General features: G+C 37.0%; 2 protein-coding genes across 2 annotated transcripts in view; both read left to right on the plus strand.

Annotated features, from left to right (window-relative positions):
- The first annotated feature begins 173 nt into the window (after positions 1–173).
- Positions 174–4532, plus strand: LOC108557408 (protein SON-like). Its single transcript, XM_017913909.1, has one exon. It carries the CDS (start codon positions 174–176, stop codon positions 4530–4532), a length of 4359 nt encoding a protein of 1452 aa, XP_017769398.1.
- Positions 4533–4759: 227 nt separating this feature from the next.
- LOC108557409 overlaps positions 4760–24506 on the plus strand; it is a 32184-nt gene continuing 12437 nt past the window's right edge. The window contains exons 1-3 of the mRNA XM_017913911.1: positions 4760–7122; positions 7685–7768; positions 10446–24284. Of these exons, the coding sequence (XP_017769400.1) occupies positions 4803–7122; positions 7685–7768; positions 10446–24284 (16243 nt within the window). The 5' untranslated portion in view covers positions 4760–4802. The remainder of the gene's footprint in view (positions 7123–7684; positions 7769–10445; positions 24285–24506) is intronic.

Below are 24506 nucleotides of genomic sequence, written 5' to 3' on the forward strand. Positions count from 1 at the left end.
ACAAGTCACCGGTCGTTAGCATTAAGGATGAAAAGTCCCCGGTCGTTGAAAAGGCTATTACTCCTGAATTAATTAAACCCGAAGAATTACCAATTGATGCCTTGAAATCAGATATTAGGAAAAATGATCTGAGTTTAATGGATATGATATCAGTTTCTGATGTAAGTAAGGCAATGTCCGAAGTTTTAGAAGTTTCACGGCAAATACGTCAAGATGTTAAAGAATACAATCCTGATTTAACGCCTACGCCTGAAGGTCAGGCTTTTGCTGTCATTCAATCTTCATATGATATTGTTGACTCTTCAGAGGATTTTAAAAATAAGGAACTTTTTAATGCTGAGATAGATAATTATAAAACAGATAAGATTCTTCTTGAAAGTATCGAACAGAAGAGTTCTCGAGTAAAACGCGAATTAGTATGCGAAGAATTTGAAGCACAAAGTATAGATGAAGACTCTTTGAATGTTGATAACGCTGAAAATATTATTAATGAACGAGAAATTGAAGAATCTTCTATAGAAACTGACTCGTTGCTAGATATTACCGATGATTCTTTATCAAGACAGAATCAGGAGAACAAAGACGTGAACAGAAAAAATTTAGTTTCAACATCAATTGATGGTATTTCTTCATCTCAATATGACGAACATTCTGTTCTTGATGAAGATTCCTTAGAAATTAAAGAAAAACATAAAATTGAAATGGAAAAGCAAGTTTTGAAAGCAGCTGATGAAACATATGTTACTTCTCGTTTAGATACTGTTGATAAATCATTGATAATTCAGCAAGAGAAACAAGATCATGAGTCTTCCGAATATATGTCTAGTATGCGTATAGATACGAAGAAATCGGAATCTACTATTGCTTCCACTGATTCTATAGCAATATTGTCAGATACTGATAGACACTTCTCTCATATAAAATCTGACTATCCTAAAGTTGCGACAATAGATGATGATTCTATCCACGCAGTATCTGTAGAAATCGCAGCTGGATTGAAGTCAGAATCTAATGTTAAATGTATTGACAGAACAACAGTTTTATCAGACACAAGTAAACTGAAGTCAAGTCAAACTGAAGTTGACTTTATTACTAAAACTGATATTTCCAAAGATCATTCAAAGTTGCCCAAAGACACAACAATGATTATCAGTGTCAAGGACGAAAAGTCTCCTATGTATGAAAAGGTTATTACTCCTGAAATGATTAAACCCGACGAATTACCAATTTCTGAAGTCACTCCAGATTTGCCTAAAGACAAGTCACCCGTCATCAGTGTTAAAGACGAAAAGTCCCCGGTCGTTGAAAAGGCTATTACTCCTGAAATCATTAAACCCGAAGAATTACCAATTTCTGAAGTCACTCCTGAATTGCCTAAAGAAAAGTCACCAGTCGTTGAAAAATCTATTACACCTGAAATTATTAAACCAGAAGAATTACCAATTTCTGAAGTCACTTCAGAATTACCTAAAGAAAAGTCACCTGTCATAAGTCTAAAGGACGAAGAATCTCCAGTTATTGAAAAATTAGGAACTACTGAAATGATTGAACCTGCAAAATTATCAATTTCCGAATTTATTCCGGAGGTACCTACAGAAAAGTCAGTGGAAATATCTCAAATTGATCAGTGCATTAAAACTGACAGTATTATTACAAAATATGCAGATATTGATAAATCTAAATCGGACGTTAATGTTATTGACACTAAGACTAGAGTTTTAGATGCTGTTGAGATTGACTCTCAAAAAAAATCTAGCTATACTGTTACATTATCTTCAGATTTGAGCAAAGTGGAAGATCATTTGAAATCTTATGATGTAACTACGACTTCAAGGTTGGAAACTGATATTATTGATTTTGAAACTAAGCAAAAGGATTCTACAATCAGTGAACAGGGAGAAATGAGTAGTTCTAGAAAAACATTATACTATGAAGGAACTAGCAGGACGAAGGATATATCTGAAGTGAAAAGAGATTCTATAGAATCCAAAGAAACTCAGATAGTTAAAGAACTTTCATCAGAAACGAAATATATTCCCACGGATAGTCTAGAAGGGAAAGTACATTCAATCCAAACGAAGCGAGTTGAATTTATTGAGGAACCAAAAATAATGAAAAAAAGCGAAGACGATAAATATCTAGGTATGCATACTGTAGCTGGAGTAGATGTAAAGCTTGACAATGTACAAAAGCTAGACGTAGTGCACAAAGCCGTAGTGATAAAAGAGTCCTGTGAACATAAAGTTGTATTTGATGATGATATTATTGAACATGAAGACTATCAAAGCTATATGCCTCGTAGCGATTCTGAAAAGTTTTCGGAAACTGACGCAGAACCAATATCCTCAGGCACAGACTCTTCTCTTAGGCTGGAAATCCAATCGCTATCTGATAGAAGTACAAGTCAAAAAGCTCCAGTTGAAGCTAGTCTGTATGAAGTGGAATCGCCGCATAGCGATGATACGGAATACACTGAGTCACATATAGAGTCAATAATTGAAACACAAAAGGAGGAAAAAACAGATGCAGAATTTAAAAAGACTGTAAAACAGTATGAAATCGAGCATAGCGATATAATAATGGATGATGATATGATTAGAATCACAGTTCCTGACAACATTATCGTTGATAAAGACATTCTTAGTTCAGATGCGTCTGACAAATTAAGTTCTAAGTCAGTGGCAAGGTCTCGAAAGCAAGTAAAGAAGTACACTGACTATGGAAAGACAAGTAAAGTATTCACAAGTCCAAGATTGCGATCTATGAAATTAGCAACGGACGCAGATGTAAGTTCAGATGATGAAAAGAAGGACTCTGTTACAAAGCAAGTCCGAGAAAAAGTTTACAAAAAGGTAGCTAGTACTTCAAGTGTCGGCACGAGTAGTTCAGCTGCAAGATCTCAGATCAAAACCTACATTCCTAAATTAGTTAAATCTTCTACATCTAAAATGTCGAGTAGTGATAGTACTTCCACCGAAGCGAAAACCGTTACTAAACGGTATGAAAGTAAGAAAAAGGTAAAGTCCTTTGTAACCACTCCTCCTCCATATAAACCTCCGCAAGTCACCAGAGTTTATGGCTATATGCAATCAACGTTATCCCGTGATATGAAAATTGAACGTCATGTGAAGGAAAGTGAAGCTAAGAAGACGCAGCAATTTAAACCGAAGAGTAAAAAAGAAATTGACAACGCCAATCAAAGAACTAAGCAAGTATCGAAAATAACATCGACCGAGAAAAAGAGAAGCTACACACCCGAGAACGTACATAAATACACATACGAACGCACCACAATTTCATCTGAAAATAAAACTTTATCCAGGGAATCGACACCTGTTAAAAAACGCGGTCGATCTCAAGAGCATAAAGATAGTCAGAAGAGTTTGGCCAGAAGTTGTTCTTCTGACAGTTCAACGCGTAGTGTTCTCAAAGAGGAGAAACGCACACGAAGTGCACATACGAAGGAAACTAAATCGGTTAAAATAAAGGAAGAAATGCAGGATAGTAACCGGTACCAGAAAGCGGATATACCTGCTAGAATCCACAGTCCGAAACCCTCTCCATCCCCAACAAAATTACGCAGAACCATCCCCATTGAAGAGCATATCAAGAAAGTATCCATAAGCGAGAAATCATTGATGACTCCGTCCCAGAAACCGTCAGAAATTGAAAAGACCGTCCAATTTACCGATCGCAATAGAAGTCAATCAGTCATACCCACTGTATGTCGCGATAAAGCACAAGAAATTCAACTATTAGAAAGAAGTATAACACCTACATCGTTACCAGGAAGTCCCATCCGTGCCAGAAGTGCCAACGGTGGCACCCAAGTTATTACTTCTGAAGTATTTACAAGAAGCGATGATCACTCCGGATCCATAGAAGTTATATATCGACAACCTTATGAGAACTTAAAAAAATTTCCATCTGGAATTCGCAACGAAGCAGAAATATCCTTAATAGACACGACCGACTCTAGTTTATCAGAGTCGATCGCTCTACCAAGTTCACCGTCTGATCACGACATGAGCTCCGACGCAAACAGTAGACAGAAATCATCGTCTCCAGTATCACCGAAATCCGCAAGAAAGTCTCTTGAATCCATTAAGGAAACGTACAGAGTCAGCGATCTGATCACGTGCGCGCAAGCTTCCGAAAACTTGACATTTGAAGAAATCCAAGAACGCTTCCAGCTATTGGAGGACGACTCTGTTTCGCTTCCACGAAAGTTGCTCATGTCGCAGATGGGAGAATTCACGACTACCTCATTCGATACCAAATCACAATTTACTTCCAAGTCGTTTATAGAAAGCACGACGACTCACCGAGCACAAACCGAGGACAGACTGTCACCTATACTCGACGTTCAGGGCAGTAGTCCATCGAGCACAAGACAAACACCCGGTCACACTGTGTCCGAATCGTCTGAAGAGGAAATGAGTTCAGGTAACACACGTTCTGTGTTGCCTGAAAGATCCGCTGTACCAACCCACAGCATGGCTTTCCCAGTACCACGTGAGGTATACAAATAGATGCTTGTCTTTTAATGCCTTCGTTTGTTACTTGCTTCCTCTTCTATTTCTACTCTATCTATTAGACATCGTATACACATTTTATTCTACCAAACGCAATTAACGTAAGTATGTATATTACTACACACACACACCAAAAACAAACACACTCTCACACCGAATCTCGGGGTACATGGTTTCTCTTATTCACTTTTTATTTTATTTTATGATGTTCTGTTTCTTTCTTACACTTTATTTGCATAGGGCGTACCTCAAATCCTCCCAGTAAAGATGAGTTTGAAAATAAATGTTCCGACGATATCTATAACGCCGGAAAATGAGGAAGACGATGACCACAACTGTTACTCACTGGCTGAAGCGTTGACCGACATTGAGGAACTAGACATGGACAATGAGAAAGTTTCAAAAAATAGAATTAGAAATCGCAGAAAGAACAAACCGAAATTATTAGTAAAAGTATCAAACGACTTTGATAGCCACACCGATGTCGAAGACATGGAAGGTTCCGACAATGAAGAAAATGCACTGATAATGCACGAAAAGCCGATGAGCCTTGAAGATCTTGATTTAGAACCTGGCACTTTTGAGGAGTCTTGCAAGCTTCATTTAAAGAACAAAAGCAAGAAGCGACTCAAATCACAATTCTCTATAACCAAATCTGTGAACAATTCGCTACCAATATACCATGATCAAGTATGCTTAACCGATACCGAAGACGTTTACAATTCTGACAATGATGAACCTATTGATATACCAGAATGCATTGTTCCTACGGAGTTATACAGTTGTTGCGATTCAATTAATATCAGCGATAGTATTATTCCAAATCGATCTCTAACGCCGAGCCTTGAAAATGCATCTAAAGCATTGCTGATGGTTAACGAAGAATTAAAGTTCACGCCGACAGATGTGGAACTTCTTTCAGATTCTGATAACGAGGTAAAAACAAAAAAAAATAAGAAAGTCCGTAGACGCAGACCGAAAGGTTCTCTGAGAAATAGAGGAGCTGTAACAGACATAGAAGATGTCGATTTATCAGTGGATGAAGCAAGACGTAGTAATATATTTAAAAAGAATCCCATTAAAGAGTACGAGCAAAGTACTTTGAAAACGTATCAAAGACAATCCATGCTCTACGATACCGATAATGAAGATGAAGATGATTTTGTGATTCGAAAGAAAAAAACGAATAAAATTTTGATGATACCAGACGAAATCGATGACGGCATGACTGACATAGATGACCTGAACCTTAGCGATATTGAAAATTACGAGTACGATGATACGGAAATCAACAAGCAATTGCACACTATGGCTCAATGCTATAGCAATGTTAAAGACAAGGCCAATCAATTTGGTCAGCAAAATCAATTTCAGGATCAAAGTGACGATTCGTCGGATGGCGAAACAAGTTACAGATTTGCATATTCCGGAAATATGAGCTATTTGTCTAAGCCATATTCGCATGATAATGTTGCCACTGATTTAGAAAGTCTTCATTCGGGCGATGAGGAACGTCGAGTGAATAAAGTTATTGCAATTCCTGATGGAAATTTAACTGAGCTCGAAGAATACTCAGATAACGAACAAATTCTGTGCGATTTGGCAACCAATTTTTTACCAAAGTCAATGAGGGAACTAATTCTAATTAAAGAAAATAGTCTTGGTAAACCTACAGTCGTCGTGCAAGATTTGGACGATATAGAAATAACGTTAGGTTTGAATTATGATGTATCTGAGCAAACTGACGTTGAATTTGTATCAGAGGAAGAGATGTTTTTAACCATTGAAGGTCCGAGACGTTGTCCTACACCTGATCTACCTACGATCGAAGGAGGTGACATAAAATATGTGGAAGATTTAAGAACAAAACTTTTATGCAGCGAACAGCTCGTTCGTGAACCGTTAACTGATACTGAGGAACTTATTTTAGATAATAAGAAGTCTAAGAAGAATTTTAACAAATTGTTGAATCAGCCGAGAAAGTGTTCTGATCAGTTGACCTTAGATTTGGAGGCTAGCAAAACTGATGTAGAAGATCTGTATATGTCTGATATCGAAAAGAAGGATTATTTTAATATAAAGGTAACGAATATCGAAGTCCTAACTGATGTTGAAAATCTTGATCTTAGTGAAGACGATATCGATGTGGTTCCTGGAGGTAACTGTTGCACTCCAGATTTAATGCGTGAAATGGGTGGAGATTTCATATTAAGTAGGGAAAACGATACGGTGACTAGAAATCTGAACTCTCTGAAACCGCATAATCCTAGCAACAATTGCACCTGGAGTCCAATGGTTACAGACACCGAAGATGTTCAGGCTTCTGCTGAAGATGATAATACAACGACCAATCTGAGTACTCCTTCGGAAATGCAAAAAGATTTCAATGATCATCTGGTATCAGACGTATCCTCTTGTACTACGCGAACATCTAATGTCGAGTCAGCCAGTGAAGTTGGTCATTTGAAAGGGTTGATCCGTGAGTCCAATACAGACGTTGAAGATGTTGACATCGCAGAAGCAAACGATTCAGTTTCGATCGATTGGAAAAACGGTTCCGTCATTTTCGGTTTGATGAAGGATGGAGGTAATGTAGCAACAGCTAATAGAATCCCGGTTTTCCTCTTCTACCTGAATATCTTTCGCACGAAAATCGGCTACGCTACGAACTTTAACATAGCTTTTCATGAGAACCATATCCCTAATCTATCGATGCTGTACCTAGACTTTCCGTTAGTATTAGTGGTTCAGTGTAGCTACAGAAGCGAAGCGAAAATTCAAGTGGGTGGGATGGTCAAGGTGAAGAGGAAAAAAGATAAAAGCATTGCAAAGATCGTGGATATTTACGAACATCCTAACGGTATAAATTACGACGGCAGCGAGTTTCTGGAAAGGGCTAGGCTAGTCAGAGTAAGGACTTTCTTTAATCTCAGCAAACGTAAGTACGCAAATTCGTAGTTGATTTACTGATGCACGTAAATGTAAAAAAAGAGGTAGGTTTTTTTGGCTGAAACACACAACAGAGAAAAATATGGTGGGTTAAGGTACAGTTGATAAGCTTATATTAGGTTAGGATGTTAGATATAGCGAATAATGAAATTGATTGGTTCTCTCGATGTACTTACTAAATCTTTGTGTATCAATTGCAGAATGGGATGCACCAGGAAGAGGACCAGCCGAACAGCCGATCCAACCACCAGAGAAACTAGACGCACCAACATCGACCCAGCAAGGTAAGTCTCCTTAAATTGCAAATCGAACGTCAATACAGATCAAAGAATTACAAAATTGATTTCTGATTTAAATATAAAAAAACAACAACAACAAAATAAAACAAATTTAAACGAAGATGAACCAAAATTAAATACGTTTAGTGCTAGGAGCATCACCATTATTTAACAGTTTATTTTCTATCTCCACTAATTTGTTTTGATTATCCTTTTCTGTTCTTATTTGATTTCTTTCTATCTCTTGTTTTCTTGTTCTGTCCTTATTTTCAAATTAATTTTCTGTTCCTTTTTTAATAGTATTTTTTTTAATAGCCAGAATGTTCTATGTGTGTGTGCGTATGCAAGGGATGGGTTTTGAAATTACTTAAAAAAATATATTACTAAGTAAATTTTATAGCACTGGATGTTATCAGATTTTACGCTTACTAACTTACTAGCAATACCAGGACCACATTTGACGGAGGATATTGGCGGAGGCATGCTTTTTGCACGTTGCATGTTGATACTAAAAAGAGAGTAACACAAGTGTTTTGTCCCTTCATATTCATTTTCGTTACCAATGGATTAGGAGCTGAACGAAAGAAGATTGTGGGAGATTTTTTTTTGTCTAATACAAATAAATAGCACAGGAGCTTAGCTAACGAAGCAATAACGAAAAGAAAGTATTTTTTATTTATTTCTCGCTTCATCAGAACATCTCTATAAATAGAGAGAGAAAAAAACTATATAATAATACTGTAACAACATGATTTTTATTTTACTCAAGCTAGCTTAAAGCTTCACAAGTTTATGTGATTTTATTATTTCTTTTTAACACAATTTAGACCTTCAAAATTCCTTTTGTTTTTCAACTTACATCATTCATAATCATTGGCAACAGTAACTTGAATATAAAGAAAAAAAAAATAAAAAACTTTGATGAGACAAAATATATCTATTTTTTATGAATATATCGTTTATTTGGTGTAGTAAATATTAAGGTGCAGCAAAGAAAATATTCTTACTACAGATTGGTTGATGTCTGAATTCCTTTTTCCATCTCTTATTTCTTTTTATTATTTCTTAATTTGGATTAATACCGCTTTCTCATGCTCGTGTTTGTGTTTGATAGATGCGGCATTCGCTGAAGAAGTCACTTACGAAAGTGTCCTGTTAGCAAATTTCGGTCGCAATCTGCCATCCCCGGATCCTGAAACAATCCCTCCTGTCATTTACAAAACCACCTCTTATACAGAAATTGATGCAATGTTAGATCGAATGTTGACCGAAGTAGAGCACGAAGAAAAAATCATACTTCTGCAGAATCCATGCGTGAACACCTTGGAATTGATTCCTTCAAACGACGCTTTAATCGAAGTTCCCATAAAGAAATCAATTCGCGTTCCGAAACGTTACGAAACCACCCAAGAAATTGTCGTGGAAAACGCGAGTCCCTTCGAGCTTGTGCGCTTTAGCAATCCGAATTCTAAACCTCGCGAGGAACACGTTTATGATTTGATTTCGTTCGAAGACGCGGCGGTTTTTCAGAACGTTCAGGACGGTATTTCTCAGCTATTATGCGATGCTGAAAACGAAGAATCCGCTTTGTTATTAGCAGAAGATGATGATGAAGTCCCATACAAAACGGTTATTACGGTGAGGAAAGCTTCCAGCGAGAGTTTGAGCGAACTTTCCGATGCTTATCCTGATAGTTGGGATGATTACGAGACTCACGATTACGAACCGGTCGAAGCTATAAGTTACAAGACTTTCAATAACGATATATGGTACGAGGGAACTTATCGGAATTTAAGTATTGTTCCTGAAGAAGACGAGGAGAATATTAGCTTGTGTGAGAATCAGGAACCTAAGTACACGGTTTTGCCCGAAACGGATTCGGAAGACAGTAGCGATGACTATAGTCAGGAGAAGATCATAAAAGCGGAAGTTAAGCTTCTGGTTAAAACTAGTGAAGGCGGTAAAGACGAAATCGAGATACGTTCGGTGCGCGAATTCTTGGAAACTGAAACAGCTTCTATCATTAACTACGAAGACGAAGAAGCAGAAGCTTGCCTGATTGATTACGCGAAACCGCGAGATTCGAAACCGGTATTCACTTTGCAAAGACTTTTCATTCGGACTCCGAAAGAGAGTGATCTTGGTTCCAACAAGGATTTGTCTAGAAGTAAACTGGAACTAATCTCGGCTCCTTCGAAAAACTTTCCTCTAGCACTTCCTGACTCTCAGAGTTGCTCTAACTTGCATACAACCGATCTATATGCTAACACTCCATTCTATCCATGCTACAACTCCACGAAATCCTGCCCGACGACACCTGTAACCTCGAACAATCCCTTCATAGAATTCGTAACACCTCACAGTCAGTTCGTACCTCCAAAGGCATATTGCGATTGGATTCCTCAAACGGAAGCCCATGGAGGTAACCATTTTTATAGATCTCGTGGCAAACTCATACGCATGGGTTTTGTTCTTTTTTTTCTTTTCTTTTCTTTTGGTTAAAAGTTTTACGACTAATAACAAAATTGAAACGCGTTTCATGCGAGCATAAGGCGCCTACCGCACTGCAGTAAGGATATTTTGTTTCTGTTTGTGTTTTTTCCTTTTTGTTGACGTGAGGCATTTGGGAGAGGTTTCGTAGTTAGGTATGCTTGTTCGAAAACAAAAACGCATGTTCTTACAGGAAAATCGACACCGACGACAAAAGCAATCCCCGACGATAATCTAGATGTTATAACTAACGGTACACCAATGAGTTTAGATTTGAAAAACACAACTAACGCTTTCATAGATTCCGAACGTCGCACAATTTCACAGCCTACATTGGACGATAATAAGCAGCTCGAAGAGAAGAAACTCAAAAAGGGTTTCTTCGGTACGCTTAAAACTATCGTTACGAAATCATTCGATCATTCCGATTCCGACTCTGAGAAATCTCAGAGGAAGGAGAAGAAAGACAAGAAGAAGAAAAAGAAGGACAAAAAGGTCCCCGGTTTACCAGAGACGCCCGTCAAAAAGCCTAGATTACCTACACCTCCGCTCGGCGGAAGAGGCGATCTAGAACATATTCCATACGCAGAAGCTTCGCCAACCGAAGCAAAAGACATAGAAATCACGCTTAAAGCTAAAGAGCTCATCAAAGAAGTAGAAATTGCAGCGGTCAAAAGAGTCGAGCAACAAATGAAACCACGCACCGACATCGAAGTCACCAAGACATTCGAACCTAAAGTTTACGAATCGAAAGATTTCCATATCGAAGTCAAACACAAAATGCCTAAAGACATGAGCTTTGAAATGGATGTCAACGAAAGCATCGCATCGATCGGAAAAGAAATTCTACACGAAAAACCAGAGAAACGAAGACAAGCGCCTCGCATTTCCAAACCGGATATCTACGAAGATATCGATGCACCGCTTCTATCAGAACCACCAGATCATCTTCTCCACTATTCTAGATTGGGCGAACACTCTGAACGCACCAAAATTGCTACCTTTAATCTAATCCAAAACGAAATCAATTTCCAAGGATGGGCGGACGACAGAAACAACGTGTTCAATCAAACGAGCAACAAAAACATGCCTAGCAGCCAGAAGATGAAGCGCAAGCATGGTAAACTCTTTGGGTTTTTGGGTAAAAAATCTTCCAAAGAAGTTGAGGAATCAGATGAAGATAAATCGGAGTTCTCTAAGCAAGAGATTATAGAGAAGCAGGATGAGGAATCCTCCAAAGAGAAACCGCCTACGATCGATGAGGAATCGAAGAAGGCCGGCTTCTTTGGATTATTCAGTAAAAAGAATAAAAAAGAAGACGGTGAACCGATAGAGCCATCTGCAGTGAAAAATGATAAAGTTTTGGAAACTAAAGAAGAAGTAGTGGAAGAAACGACGTTAGTAGATTTAGAAAACACTAAAAATTTCTTAAAGGAAGAAGTGGCTCGATTTGAGGACGTACGTCCAATCCTTACTTCTGCTGTCACCGAAGAAGAAGCCGAAGACATCGCAGCCACGAAGAGCGACGAAGAAAAATCAGAGAAAAGAAAATCCGGTATTTTCAGCGGAATATTCGGCAAGAAAGATAAAAAAGAAGTTGAAGAAGTTGAGGTACAATTTGAACCAGACACAAAGTCAAAGTCGCGCACACCGATTTTCGGCAAGAAAGAAAAAACCGCTAAACCAGTACCATCTGAAATTGTCGCACAACAAATGAAAGATAGCCAATCATTCCTTAAACGCGAAGTGGATGTTTACGAAGACGCTAAACCAGTCATACAAGTATCAACTAAAGAACAACCCATCGAAGAAGAGGTGATAGTCAAAGAAATTGTTATAGCTAAAGACACAGTGGTTAAATCACCCGAAAAAGTCGAAGAAATTGACATGCCAACGTCGCCGAAGAAAGGCATATTTAAAATATTTACCAAGAAGGAAAAGAAGGACGAAGAACAAGTTCAATTAAGTGAGGCATTAAAGAAATCCATGGATGATACAACCTCATTCTTAAAAACTGAAGTTGATAAATACGAAGATGTTAAATACTTACCAGAGGTACCTAAAGAAGACATCAAGGTTGATGTCAAGTCCACCCCAAAGAAATCTAAGAAACAGAGACCCAGGTCTTGGCGTGAATCTTCTGAGAGCGGAGAAGAGAGCGACAGCTCCTCGAAGAAAAGCAGATTCACCCTATTCTCTAAGAAAAGCAAAGCAGATCCGATTAAGGAAGCTTCGTCTGTAGAGAATAAGATCGGATTCTCGCAGGACGTTCTTAAAAACATCACAGATACAACTGACTTCTTGCAAACAGAAATCAAACATTTCGATGACGTGAAAATAATTAAACCCGTCATACCGATTATCGAAATTAGCGATGTGGAGACCAGCGAATCCACGGAATCCAAATCAAAAAGTAAAAAATCCAAAAAGAAATTGAAGCGTGATTCATCCGAGAGCGGCGAGGAGAGCGATTCCGCATCGAAAACTTCTAAATTTAAACTTTTCAGCAAAACCAAAAAAGAACCTATCAAGCCTACCATAACAGAAGCACCTTCAAAAGAAGAGAAGCTTATTTTGTCCGAAGAAGTAATCCAACAAATGAAGGATACTTCCAGCTTTCTACACACCGAAGTTGTTAATTACCATGACGTCAAAACGAATCCGTCAACTCCCGAGAAAAAAGAAAAGAGGAGTAAGAAGCATAAATCTAAACCCTCCAGAGATTCATCTGAGAGTGGAGAGGAGAGTGACGGAAGCAGCAAAAGACGCAGATTTAACCTATTCAGCAAGAAACCAACAAAGGTAACTGAAAAGGTGATTCAAGAAGCACCTTCAAAGGAAGGTCAACTTAGTTTATGCGAAACCGTTATTAAAGATATGAAAGATTCCCAGAACTTTTTACAAACTGAAATTGAACACTACCACGATGCTAAACCAATCATTTCCCTAGTCGAATCCGAACACAAAACTGAATCTGAAGAAGAAGAAGAAGACAAAAAGATCAAGATTTCCTGCTTCGGTAAGAAGGGCAAGAAGCCCGAATCTCCGAAATACGAGCTTACTGAAACTTTAGAAAAAACATTAAAGGATACTGGCGATTTCATAAATACTGAAGTTATTAATTATCAGGATGCTAAGCCAATAACAACTTCGGCTCTCGTACAACATCCTAAAACTGAACCTGAAATCATAGACGACAAGAACGCAAAGATCACCTGCTTTGGAAAGAAAAACAAGAAACAAGATTCACCTAAATATGAACCATCTGAATCCTTGGAAAAAACGTTGAAGGATACAGGTGACTTCTTAAATACAGAAGTTGTTAATTTCCACGATGTGAAACCAATAATAAAGAGTAAATTAGAAAAGTCTGAAGAGGAAGCAACAAATGATGAATCCGAAAAGAAAGCTGGATTGTTCACATTCATGGCAAAGAAACCCAAACAAGAAAAACCTGAATTTGAGGAAATTGCACAAGAAGAAAAAGTGAAGAAAGAAGTAACATTTGATGACACGACAACATTAATTAAGGATATTGCATTAACGAACGATTTCCTTACAACCGAAAAGCATAAATATGAAGATTCCGAGTATGTTCCAAAGATGAAACAGGATAGAATCCTTGTCACAACAGCCGTTTTTGAATCTCCAGAGGACTTGATCAAAGTAACTGAAACTGAAGCTGAAATGGAGATTGAAGAAGTCTCTCAAAGCGAAATACCTTCTCAAATAATCACCGAGGTTGTAAAACAACAATCTAAGCCTGAAAAGAAAAAGAAGAAGGGTATACTTGGAAAAATCTTCAAGAGCAAGGACGAAGAAACAGGAGAAATTAAACAAGATGTTATACCGCCCATGGAAGAAGTAGTTCTTGATTTCGAAAAGGATGGTGTTGTGCTCGTGAAAGAGCCGGCGCTCGAAATTGAATCAGAACAAGCCGAAGTCAAATCGAAGAAAAAATCCAAAGGATTCATTGAGAAACTAACGCACAAGTTTAGCAAACCAGAAGCGCCCGAATTTGATGTCATTGAAAAAACAACCGAGGATATAACACAATCTGTAACAGATGATGTAACTTTCAAACTTGAAAGTGCTAAGGACTCAACCAAAGAAACAGCAATGAAAACGGAAGAATTAATGAAATCAGTGACCGAAGATGTGAAGAAGGAAATCAGAGAAGAGATTGTTACAACGAAAATGGAAACCACAAAACCGGTGCATGAATTTGAGAAGAAAGTTGACGGCGCCAAAGATTTTATATCCGGTTTAATTGTAAAAACTGAAACTGTCGTGCAAGACGCAAGGGACGAGACTGTCGATAATATAGCGAATGGAGGAAGGAGCTTGAAGAAGGTGGAAACTGTTACCCAAGAAACGCAAGAAGTTATTAAAACTAAAACGGTTGAGATTACCGAAATTCCCATAAGCGCAGTGGATATTCCCAATATTGACGAATTGATTCAAGGAAAAATAGAAATCACTAATGATATTACAAAAGAGACTGGCAGTAAAATGTCGATCATCAAAAGCGAGATCAGGACTGATATATCCGAAGGAGTCGATAAATATAATATGACAGCTAACGATTTGGAGGATTTGGTGCATGGTTTACCGAAATCCAGCGGAGTCTATACTCAAGAAGTACGAACTGCTATACAAACTACCCATGATGGTGCTGAGGGTCCAGTCATCACCCTTCAAACTGAGATTCGCAAAGTTGACTGTCCGGACATTTTTAAAGATGCTAAAGAAACTGTGGAAACATTTACCCAAGAAATAAGACCAGCCACCAAGGAAGAGGAAATGGCTGAAGATTCTGAATTTGTACCAGCCGAAGATACGGATGAATCAGAAACTGAAGTTAAAGTCACCGAGGAAGTCGAACAGCAGCCCGAAACTAAAGGCAAAGAGAAGAAGGGTTTCTTGGGTAAAATCTCTACGAAACTGGGCGGCAAGCCAAGCAAGCAACCAAAAACCGAAGAGAAAGAATCCTCTAAAGACAAGAAGAAATCCAAAGGTATATTTGGTAAAATTGGAGATAAATTTACAGCTTCTAAAGAAACGGTTTCAGACACAGCGAATGTCGTGAGTGATAAAGTTGAAGAAACTAAAACATCTGTGTCTGATACAGTAAGAAAAGGTAAGGATAAAACTGAAGATAAAGTTACTGCTGCAGGTACAGTTATTGCACGAAAGTCGAAGGAAGCACACGATGCTGTAAAGGAGAAATCCACTGAAGCCAAAGAATCTGTTGGATATGCCTTGCAAAAGAGTAAAGAAACGGTTACAGAAACAAGCAAAGACATTGCTAAAAAAGGCGAAGATAAAGCTATTAAAGCCAAAGATGCTACATCTGATACCATAAAAATAACTAAAGAAATCGTTGAAGATAAAACTACAACGGCCGCCGTATCTGTTCAAGATGCTACTAAAGATATTGCAGATAAGACTAAGGATCAAACATCAAAGTTGAAAGACTCTGCTGCAGATATTTTCCAGAAATGTAAGGACATTGTACACGATACAGTTACTACTGCTGAGGATAAAGCAGCAGATATTGCAGATACAACTCGAGATGGAGCTATTAAGATGAAAGATTCTGGAGCAGAAACTATTAAAAAATCGCAGGAAATTGTCGGTGAAAAGCTTTCATCTGCATCTACAACTGTTAAAGATACTACAATTCATATTGCAGATAAAACTGCAGATAAAGCTGTTGGACTCAAGGATTCTGCTAAAGACGTCTTTGGGAAAGTTAAAGATGCTGGAGCAGAAACTGTTAAAAAATCGCAGGAAATTGTTGGAGAAAAACTTTCGACTGCTACAACAACAATTAAAGACACAGCACAGGACATTAAGGATAAAACTACAGACAAAGTTATTGGATTTAAGGAATCTGCGGTAGATACATATGAAACATCGAAAGAAAATATAGACGAGAAAATTAGTTCTATTAAGGACACAACAAAAGACAATCTAGATAAGTCTAAGGTAGAAACTATCAAGGCAAAAGATAGTACTGTTGGTTCTTTGGTAAATATCAAAGACACAGTAGAAGATATATCTTCATCAGTTATAGCAAGTGTTGAGGACGCTTCAAAGGACATTGTCGACAAAAGTAAGGATAAAATAATTAAAGCACAAGATTACATATCTGATTCTACAAAGGATATTGCTGATAAATCCGAAGATGAAGCTTTAAAGATCAAGGATTCTGCATTAGATTCAACTAAGGAAATTATTGACAAATCAAAGGTTGAAATCACAAAGATCAAGGATGCTTCTGCAGATAAATTAAAAGAAGCCAAAGAAGCAGCAACAGAGGAAATTTCTGACAAAACAATTAAGCTAAAGGATTCTGCGAAGATTGGTCAGGATCTTGTCGAAGAGAAAGTTACTATTATTAAGGACGATATTAAAGAATTTGCAGAGAAATCAAAGGATATATTTGTTGATAAAGTTTCTTCTGCAGTAACAACTATTTCTGAATCAAAGGATTATACATTGGATGCTTTGAAATCTACGAATAAAACTGCCGATGATAAGGCTATATCTATTGTGGATGCTACAAAGGAATTTGGAGCAAAATCAAATGATGAAGTTTGCATTGCTGCAGCTCAAACCAAGGAGTTTTTGGATAAATCTAAGAAAGATGTGTCGGAAACTAAAGATTATGCTGAGCATAAATTTGTTTCAGCAAAGGACGGAACAAAGAGTTTTATCGATCATGAATTAGCTTCTTTGGCCAATTCAGCTAGTAAAGGAAAGGAAGTTATTGTTGAAAAGGTTGAAGATGTTAAAGAAGATACCAATGAAATTATCGATGAGAAGAAAGAAGATTTATCTAAAGGAAAGGATTCAGTGTTTGGGTTCTTTAAGAAAGGCAAAAGTAAGTCTAAAGACATTCGGGATGATGTAAAAGAAACTGCTATTAAAACCAAGGATACTGTAGTTGCTGGTGCAAAACAAGGCAAAGAGCAGACCAAAAAGTATGTTGATCAGAAGAAGGAAGAAGCTGGAAAATCCAAGGATTCAGTATTCGGATTCTTTAAGAAGGGTAAAAGTAAAACCAAGGAAATGGCAGATGATATTAAGGAAGATATTATCGGTGCTACTGATGCAGTGAAGGATAAAATTGGGGATATACAAGAATCTGCGAAAGATGAAATACAAAAATCTAAGGACTCTGCAGCTAAAGATGCTGAAGAGAAAAAGGATGAGTTAACAGAAGCAACGGATTCTAGTATTGATGTTTTAACAGGAGAAATTGATACTGTTGTTAGTGCTGTTAAGGAGATGGTTGGTAAAACTAAGGATGAATCTGTAAAAATTAAAGAAGATTTTAATGATGAATCTAAAAGAACTGTAGATTCCGCTAAGAAGATTGCCGAAGAAACTGGTAAGGAAGCTGGTAAAGCTAAAGACTCTGTATTTGGTTTCTTTAAGAAAAGCAAAGACAAAGCCAAGGACTTAGTTGAAGATGGAGCAATTGCAGTAACTGATGCTGAACAAACAATCCACGATGAAACTAAGGATGCAGGTGTTGCGCTCAAGAAGTCTGCTGATGAATTATCTAAGAGTGGTAAAGAAACAATAAATGATTTTATTGAGGAAAAGAAGAAGGATGCTACCCAGAAGAAGGATACTTTAGTAAAGGATGCAGGAGACTTAAAAGATGAGACTGTAACAAAAGCGGTTTCGTTTGGGGAAGAAATAATTTCTGATTCAAAGACGGAAATTAAGCTTATAAAAGATTCTGCAATTGATAGCTTGGTGTATGGTAAGGAAAAAGTGGATTTAGTTGTTGTAAATGGTAAATCTGTTGATGGCAAAACTTCTGCTGATGTAAAACTTATTGATACTAAGGAACAGTTAAAGGATGTAAGAGAGACGGTAATTGATGGTGCTAAAGACTCCCTTTCCCAGCGAAAGGATGAAGCTCTTAAAGCCAAAGATCAAGTAGTTGACGCTCTGAAAGAAACTAAAGAAAAGACAATTTCTTCTGTTGATGATGCTAGCAAAGATATAAGCGTGAAAATAAATGATGAAGTAGTAAACGTAAAAGAAGTGGTTGTTGATGAGGCTAAGGTATTAAAGGAATCAATGGATGAAAAGAAGAAGGACATTGGTAAAACTAAAGACTCGGTTTTCGGTTTCTTCAAGAAAGGAAAGGATAAGACTAAAGATGCTTTAGAGGAAGGTAAGAATGAGTTGATTGAAGGCAAAGATGCTGCTATTGATGCTGGTAAGAAAGGTAAAGACGCTTCTAAGAAATTTGTAGAAGAGAAAAAGGATTCCGTGTTTGGTTTCTTTAAGAAAGGTAAAGATGCGACTAAAGAATTCGTCGAAGAAATGAAAGACTCCGCGGTGCAAGCTAAAGACACTGTGACTGAAAAGACTAAAAAAGGCGCAGATTCTCTAGGAGAAAAAATAATATCTGCTAAAGAAGATACCAAAGAAGTTGCTGAAAAATCTAAGGATGCTGTAGTCGATTCAGTTAAAAAAGGAAAAGAATCTTTTGAAGTACAAGCTGATTCTCTAGGTGAAAAAATAACATCTATTAAAGACGATACTAAAGAAGTTGCTGAAAAATCTAAAGATGCTGTGTTCGATTCAGTTAAGAAAGGAAAAGAATCATTAGAACTGAAAGTTGATTCAGCTATTGATTTCGTAGTTGATAAATTTGATGATGGTAAAGACACTGTAAAAGATATTGCTGGTAAAACACAAGAAAAACTTGTCGAAGGAAAAGTCAAAGCTGTCGATGCAACAACTGAAGGTAAAGAACTGGCACAGCAGAAAATAGAATCTGTTATTAAATCTGCTAAAGATTCAACTGACGAAATTATAGGAAAGGCTGTTGACAAAGTCTCAACTGGAAAGGATAACTTCGCCGACGGATTAAGTAAAACCCAAGAGAAGGCAACGGAGAAAGTAGAATCTGTTCAAGAAGAAGCTACTAAACTTGGACACACTGTAATTGATGCAGCTAAAGACTTGAAAGGATCTATGACAGAAACTGTGCAAGAAAAGAAAAAAGATACGGGAAAAGTAAAGGATTCTGTGTTTGGGTTCTTCAAGAAAGGTAAGGATAAATCTAAAGAAATCGTAGAGGAAACCAAAGAGGAGACTAAAAAAATGCAAGATTCCTCAAAGAAGGCAATCGAAGAGAAGAAGGAGGAAGTAGCTAAAGCAAAGGATTCTGTCTTCGGTTTTCTCAAGAAAGGTAAAGATGCAACAAAAGATTTTGCTGAGGAGAAAAAGAAAGATGCTGAAGGAATAATTGAAGATGCGAAAAAAGAAGCTAGTGATATTAAAACATCTGCGGTCGAATCGGTAATTGATAGTAAAACTACATTGGAACATGAAATTGATGATAAAATCGAAAGTGGAAAAGATACTATAAAGACTTTTACCGAGAACGCGAAAGACCAAATGGTTAAAGGTAAAGATATTGTAGCTGATAAAGCAGAAGAAAGTAAAGAAGCTGCTGAAAGAAAAATAATTTCAGCTAAAGATGATTTACGTGAAATTGCAAAGAAATCTGCGGAAGATGCCAAAGGTGCGATTGACGAAAAAGTAGAAGCTGTAAAAGATGGTGCAATTGAAACTAAAACTAGTGTAGTTGAAACTCTGAAAGACACTGAATCTAAAATTGAGACAAAATTAGGAGCCATAAAAGATGACACTGTTAAATCTAAAGATATTGTTGTTGAAGGTCTAAAAGATGCTAATGATCAAATGAAACAAAAGATGGAAGTCGCAAAGGATTACGTTGAAGAGACTAGTCAAGAAAAGAAAAAGGAAGCTGGTAAAGCTAAAGACTCTGTGTTTGGATTCTTTAAGAAAGGTAAAGATAAAACTAAAGAAATAGTTGATGAAGCTAAGGAGGAGATATCAAAAGGTAAAGAAAATGTAGTCGATGCTGGAAAGAAAAGCAAAGAAGCTTCCAAGAAAATTGTTGAAGAAAAGAAGGAAGATGCTGTAAAGGTAAAAGACTCGGTCTTCGGTTTCTTTAAGAAGGGCAAAGATGCTACTAAAGATTTTGTAGAGGAAAAAACAGAAGACGCGACAAAGGTGAAAGATAGTTTGGCTCAAGAAATTCATACTGAAAAAGAAAAGTTGATAGATTTTATTGAAGCAGAAAAACGAAAAGCTGCAGTTGATGAGAAAGTAGAATCTGTGAAAGATTCACTTGAAGATACTCATAAAGAAAGCATTAAAATTAAAGATGACACACTGGAAAGAATAGAGAAAAGTAAAGAAGAAATTATAACTACCGCTAAAGATGAATTACATCAAATTTCAGATAAAACAAAGACTGCTATAAGTGATGCAATTCAATCGGGTGAAGATATAAAAGCTGAAATGAAAGATAAATTGCAAGAAACTTTAAAAGATACTGAAGATGCTATAGAAGGAAAAGCAGAATCCATAAAAGATGGTGCTATTGAAACTAAAGCTGATGTAATACAAACTCTGAAAGACACTGAATCTAAAATTGATACTAAATTGGAAACTGTAAAGGACGATACTATTAAGTCTAAAGATATCGTAGTTGAAAGTGTAAAGGATGCTAAAGAAAAAATGGAAGTCGCAAAGGATTACGTTGAGGAGACTAGCCAGGAAAAGAAAAAGGAAGCTGCTAAAGCTAAAGACTCAGTGTTTGGTTTCTTCAAGAAAGGAAAAGATAAAACTAAAGAATTTGTTGAAGATGCAAAGGTGGAGTTAGTAAAAAGTAAAGACAGTGCAGTCGATGCTGGAAAGAAAAGCAAAGAAGCTTCTAAGAAAATTGTTGAAGACAAGAAGGAAGATGCTGTGAAAGCAAAAGATTCGGTCTTTGGTTTCTTTAAGAAAGGCAAAGATGCCGCTAAGGATTTCGTGGAGGAAAAAGCAGGAGATGCTACTGAGTTGAAAGATACTGCGACCCAAGAAATTCAAACCGAAAAAGAAAAAGTTAAAGATTTTATTAAAGATAAAGTTGATAGTGCTAAATATAAAGCAGAAAAAGGAAAAGCTACAGCTGAAGATAAAATAGAGACTGCAAAGGATGAAACCATTAAAATTAAAGATGAATCACTGAAAACAATAGACAAAACTAAGGAAGCAATAATAACATCTACCAAAGACGTGTTACATGAAATATCAGATAAAACTAAAAGTGCTTTGAGTGATGGAATGCAATCTGGTGAAGAACTGAAAACTGAAACCAAAGATAAAATACAAGAAACGTTAATAGATACTAATGCTGCTATTGAAGATAAAGTAGAATCCATAAAAGATGGTGCTATTGAAACTAAAGCTGATGTAATACAAACTCTGAAAGACACTGAATCTAAAATTGATACTAAATTGGAAACTATAAAGGACGATACTATTAAGTCTAAAGATATCGTAATTGAAAGTGTAAAGGATACTAAAGATAAAATTGAAGAAAAAATGGAAGTCGCAAAGGATTACGTTGAAGAGACTAGCCAGGAAAAGAAAAAGGAAGCTGCTAAAACTAAAGACTCTGTATTTGGTTTCTTTAAGAAAGGAAAAGATAAAACTAAAGAAATTGTCGAAGATGCAAAGGAGGAGATAACAAAAAGCAAAGACAGTGTAGTCGATGCTGGAAAGAAAAGCAAAGAAGCTTCGAAGAAAATTGTTGAGGAAAAGAAGGACGATGCTATAAAGATAAAAGACTCGGTCTTTGGTTTCTTTAAGAAGGGAAAAGATGTTGCTAAAGATTTTGTGGACGAAAAAGCAGAAGATGCAACCAAGGTAGAAGAGAGTGTGTCCCACGAAATTCACACTGAAAAAGAAAACGTGAAACAAGCATTTGAAACAGCGAAACAGCAAGCTGAAAAAGGAAAAACTGCAGCTGAAGATAAAATAGAGTTTGTAAAAGACGTGATTAAAGACACGCATAAAGATACCATTCAAATAAAAGATGATACACTAGAAGCAATCGATAAATGCAAGAAAGCAACTGAAGATAAAACAAAAGAAGTCTTAGATAAAAGTAAGCAGAAGATTTCTGAAACGGCCGATCAAGTAACTACTTCAGTTGCAGACTCTAAACAAGCAATTGACGCACACTTAGAATCTGCAAAGTATACTTTGGTAGAAACTAAAGAAAGCGCATTGGAAAAGCTTGTAGAAGCAAAAGAATTTGCCGATACAAAAATAGAAGAGGCCGAGGCGACTAAAGAAAAACTTATTGATTCCATTCAAGCTACCAAAGAAAAGGTAGATAATAAATTTATTAGTTTAACAGATAGGACTGATGAATTGGCATCCAGCGTTAAAGATACGACCGAGAAAATGGTAGAGGAAAAGAAGGAAGAGGCAGCGAAAGGTAAAGATTCAGTGTTTGGTTTCTTGAAAAAGAGTAAAGGGAAATCCATTGAAGTTGCAGAGCAAACTGCAACTGCGGTAGCTGATGCTAGCAAAGAAGTTAAAGAAACGTCAAAACAAGTTGCAGAGGTAACTAAAGATGAAGCAGTTAAAGCTAAAGATTCAGTGTTTGGCTTCTTTAAAAAGGGAAAGTCTAAAGTGAAAGAGATTGCGGATCAAGGTAAAGAGCAAATAACTAAAGATAAAGATTCAGTACAAGAATGCGTGAAAGCGACCGAAGATAAAATTAGTGCATCGGCAAAATCAGCGAAAGAAGAAACTTTTGAATTTCTGGAGAGCATGAAGGAAACAGCTATCAAAGTTACCGATTCCGCATCTGATAGTGTTAAAGCAACCGAAGAAAAAATTGCTACGAAAACAGATTCAGCTAAAGAAGCAACTATTGAGTTCCTTGAGCATAGCAAGGATGAAGCTAGTAAGGCTAAAGATTCGGTTGTCGAGAAATCTATAAAAGGTAAAAATATTATTCAGGATAAAATATCTGGAACTGCAGCGACTATTAAAGATTCCTCTAAAGATTTTTTAACTAAAATGAAAGATGAAGCAACTGTAGCTAAAGAGCAAATAGCTGATAGTTCTAAGAAGGTTGGAGATTCAGCTATCGATAAGATTGAAAAAACTGTGGATTTTGTGGATAAAACTAAAGATTTAGCTAAAAGTAGTAAGGATTCAGTTGAACAGAACATCATATCTGGGAAAGCAGCTATAGAAGAAAAAGCTCTTAAAATGAAGGACGATATTATTGAAACTGCAGATGAACTTAAAGATAAGTCACAGGAGAAAGTAGAAAGCATCAAAGATTCTTCTACGGAAATTTTACATAAGTCTAAAATTGAATCCAAGGTATTAATTGATAAACAACTTGAAAAAGGTGAACGTAAGTTGGAAGATGTTGAAGAAAAGGTAATCAAAACTGAAAAAGTAGTAGTCGAATCTGTAGAGTCAAAAGCGATTGATTTAATCAAAAGTAAAGATTCTTTAGTTGAAAAATTAACCGATTTTAAAGATGAGTTGAAGGGCGATAGGGTTATTGTAGATGATGCTGTTGATTCTGAGATAGTTCTTAAAGACGGCGAGGTTATAAAATTTGCAAAGGAGTGCGTGATTGAGAGTGTAGGTGAAGGTAGCAAAGACGATGAAGGAGGGGCAAAGAAAAAACCGATGTTCAGAATAGAATCGGAGGATGATTCAATGACCGGTGTGAAAGGTGACGACGTTAAAGTAGAGGAGAAAGTGGAAGCGTTAGTTACGGATTTAGATTATCCGACCGTATTTGAAAGCGAGAGAATTGAATCAAAATTGGAGGAAATAGAGAAAGCCATCGAGAGTATCGAGAAGGCTGACAAGATCGAATGTAAATTGAAGCGAGTTGAGAGAAAATTTGAGCGAATGGCATCGGACGCGATGGACCAAGAGAAAGAGGAAGCGAAAGAGTCGAACATGACTACTCCGGAAATGGAGGAGCGTCGTGAGAGTAGTTTCAGGACGATCGTGTCCCAGCTGAGCACGGAAGACGTTTCCGACCTTCAACGGGAATACGCGGCTCTATGGGATGAGCAGACGTTCTCGCAGACCGACGAATGGGATTCGAAAACGCCAGAGAGTCAGGCCGATGTTGTAGATCTGCCACAAGGTATTTGTCGATGTAGCTTTCTGTCTTTTTCACAAAACTGAATTCTTTCAAAAAAAAAAATAAAAATATTAATTAAAAAGAAAATACTTACATTACAAACAAACTCTATACTATCTTGCAATGCAAAACTCATTTGTTATACAACAACTTAGATCTTTTTCTCATACTTATAATTTGTTTTCGTTAATGTGTTTTCTGCAAAACAAAGCATGCTACTTAGTT

The sequence above is a fragment of the Nicrophorus vespilloides genome, unplaced genomic scaffold (assembly GCF_001412225.1).
Source record: "Nicrophorus vespilloides isolate i.1.1-1 unplaced genomic scaffold, Nicve_v1.0, whole genome shotgun sequence".
Lineage (NCBI taxonomy): Eukaryota > Metazoa > Arthropoda > Insecta > Coleoptera > Silphidae > Nicrophorus > Nicrophorus vespilloides.

Coding starts and splice junctions, on each gene's coding strand:
- LOC108557408 (XM_017913909.1), top strand. CDS start 174: ATGTCCGAAGTTTTAGAAGTTTCACGGCAAATACGTCAAGATGTTAAA.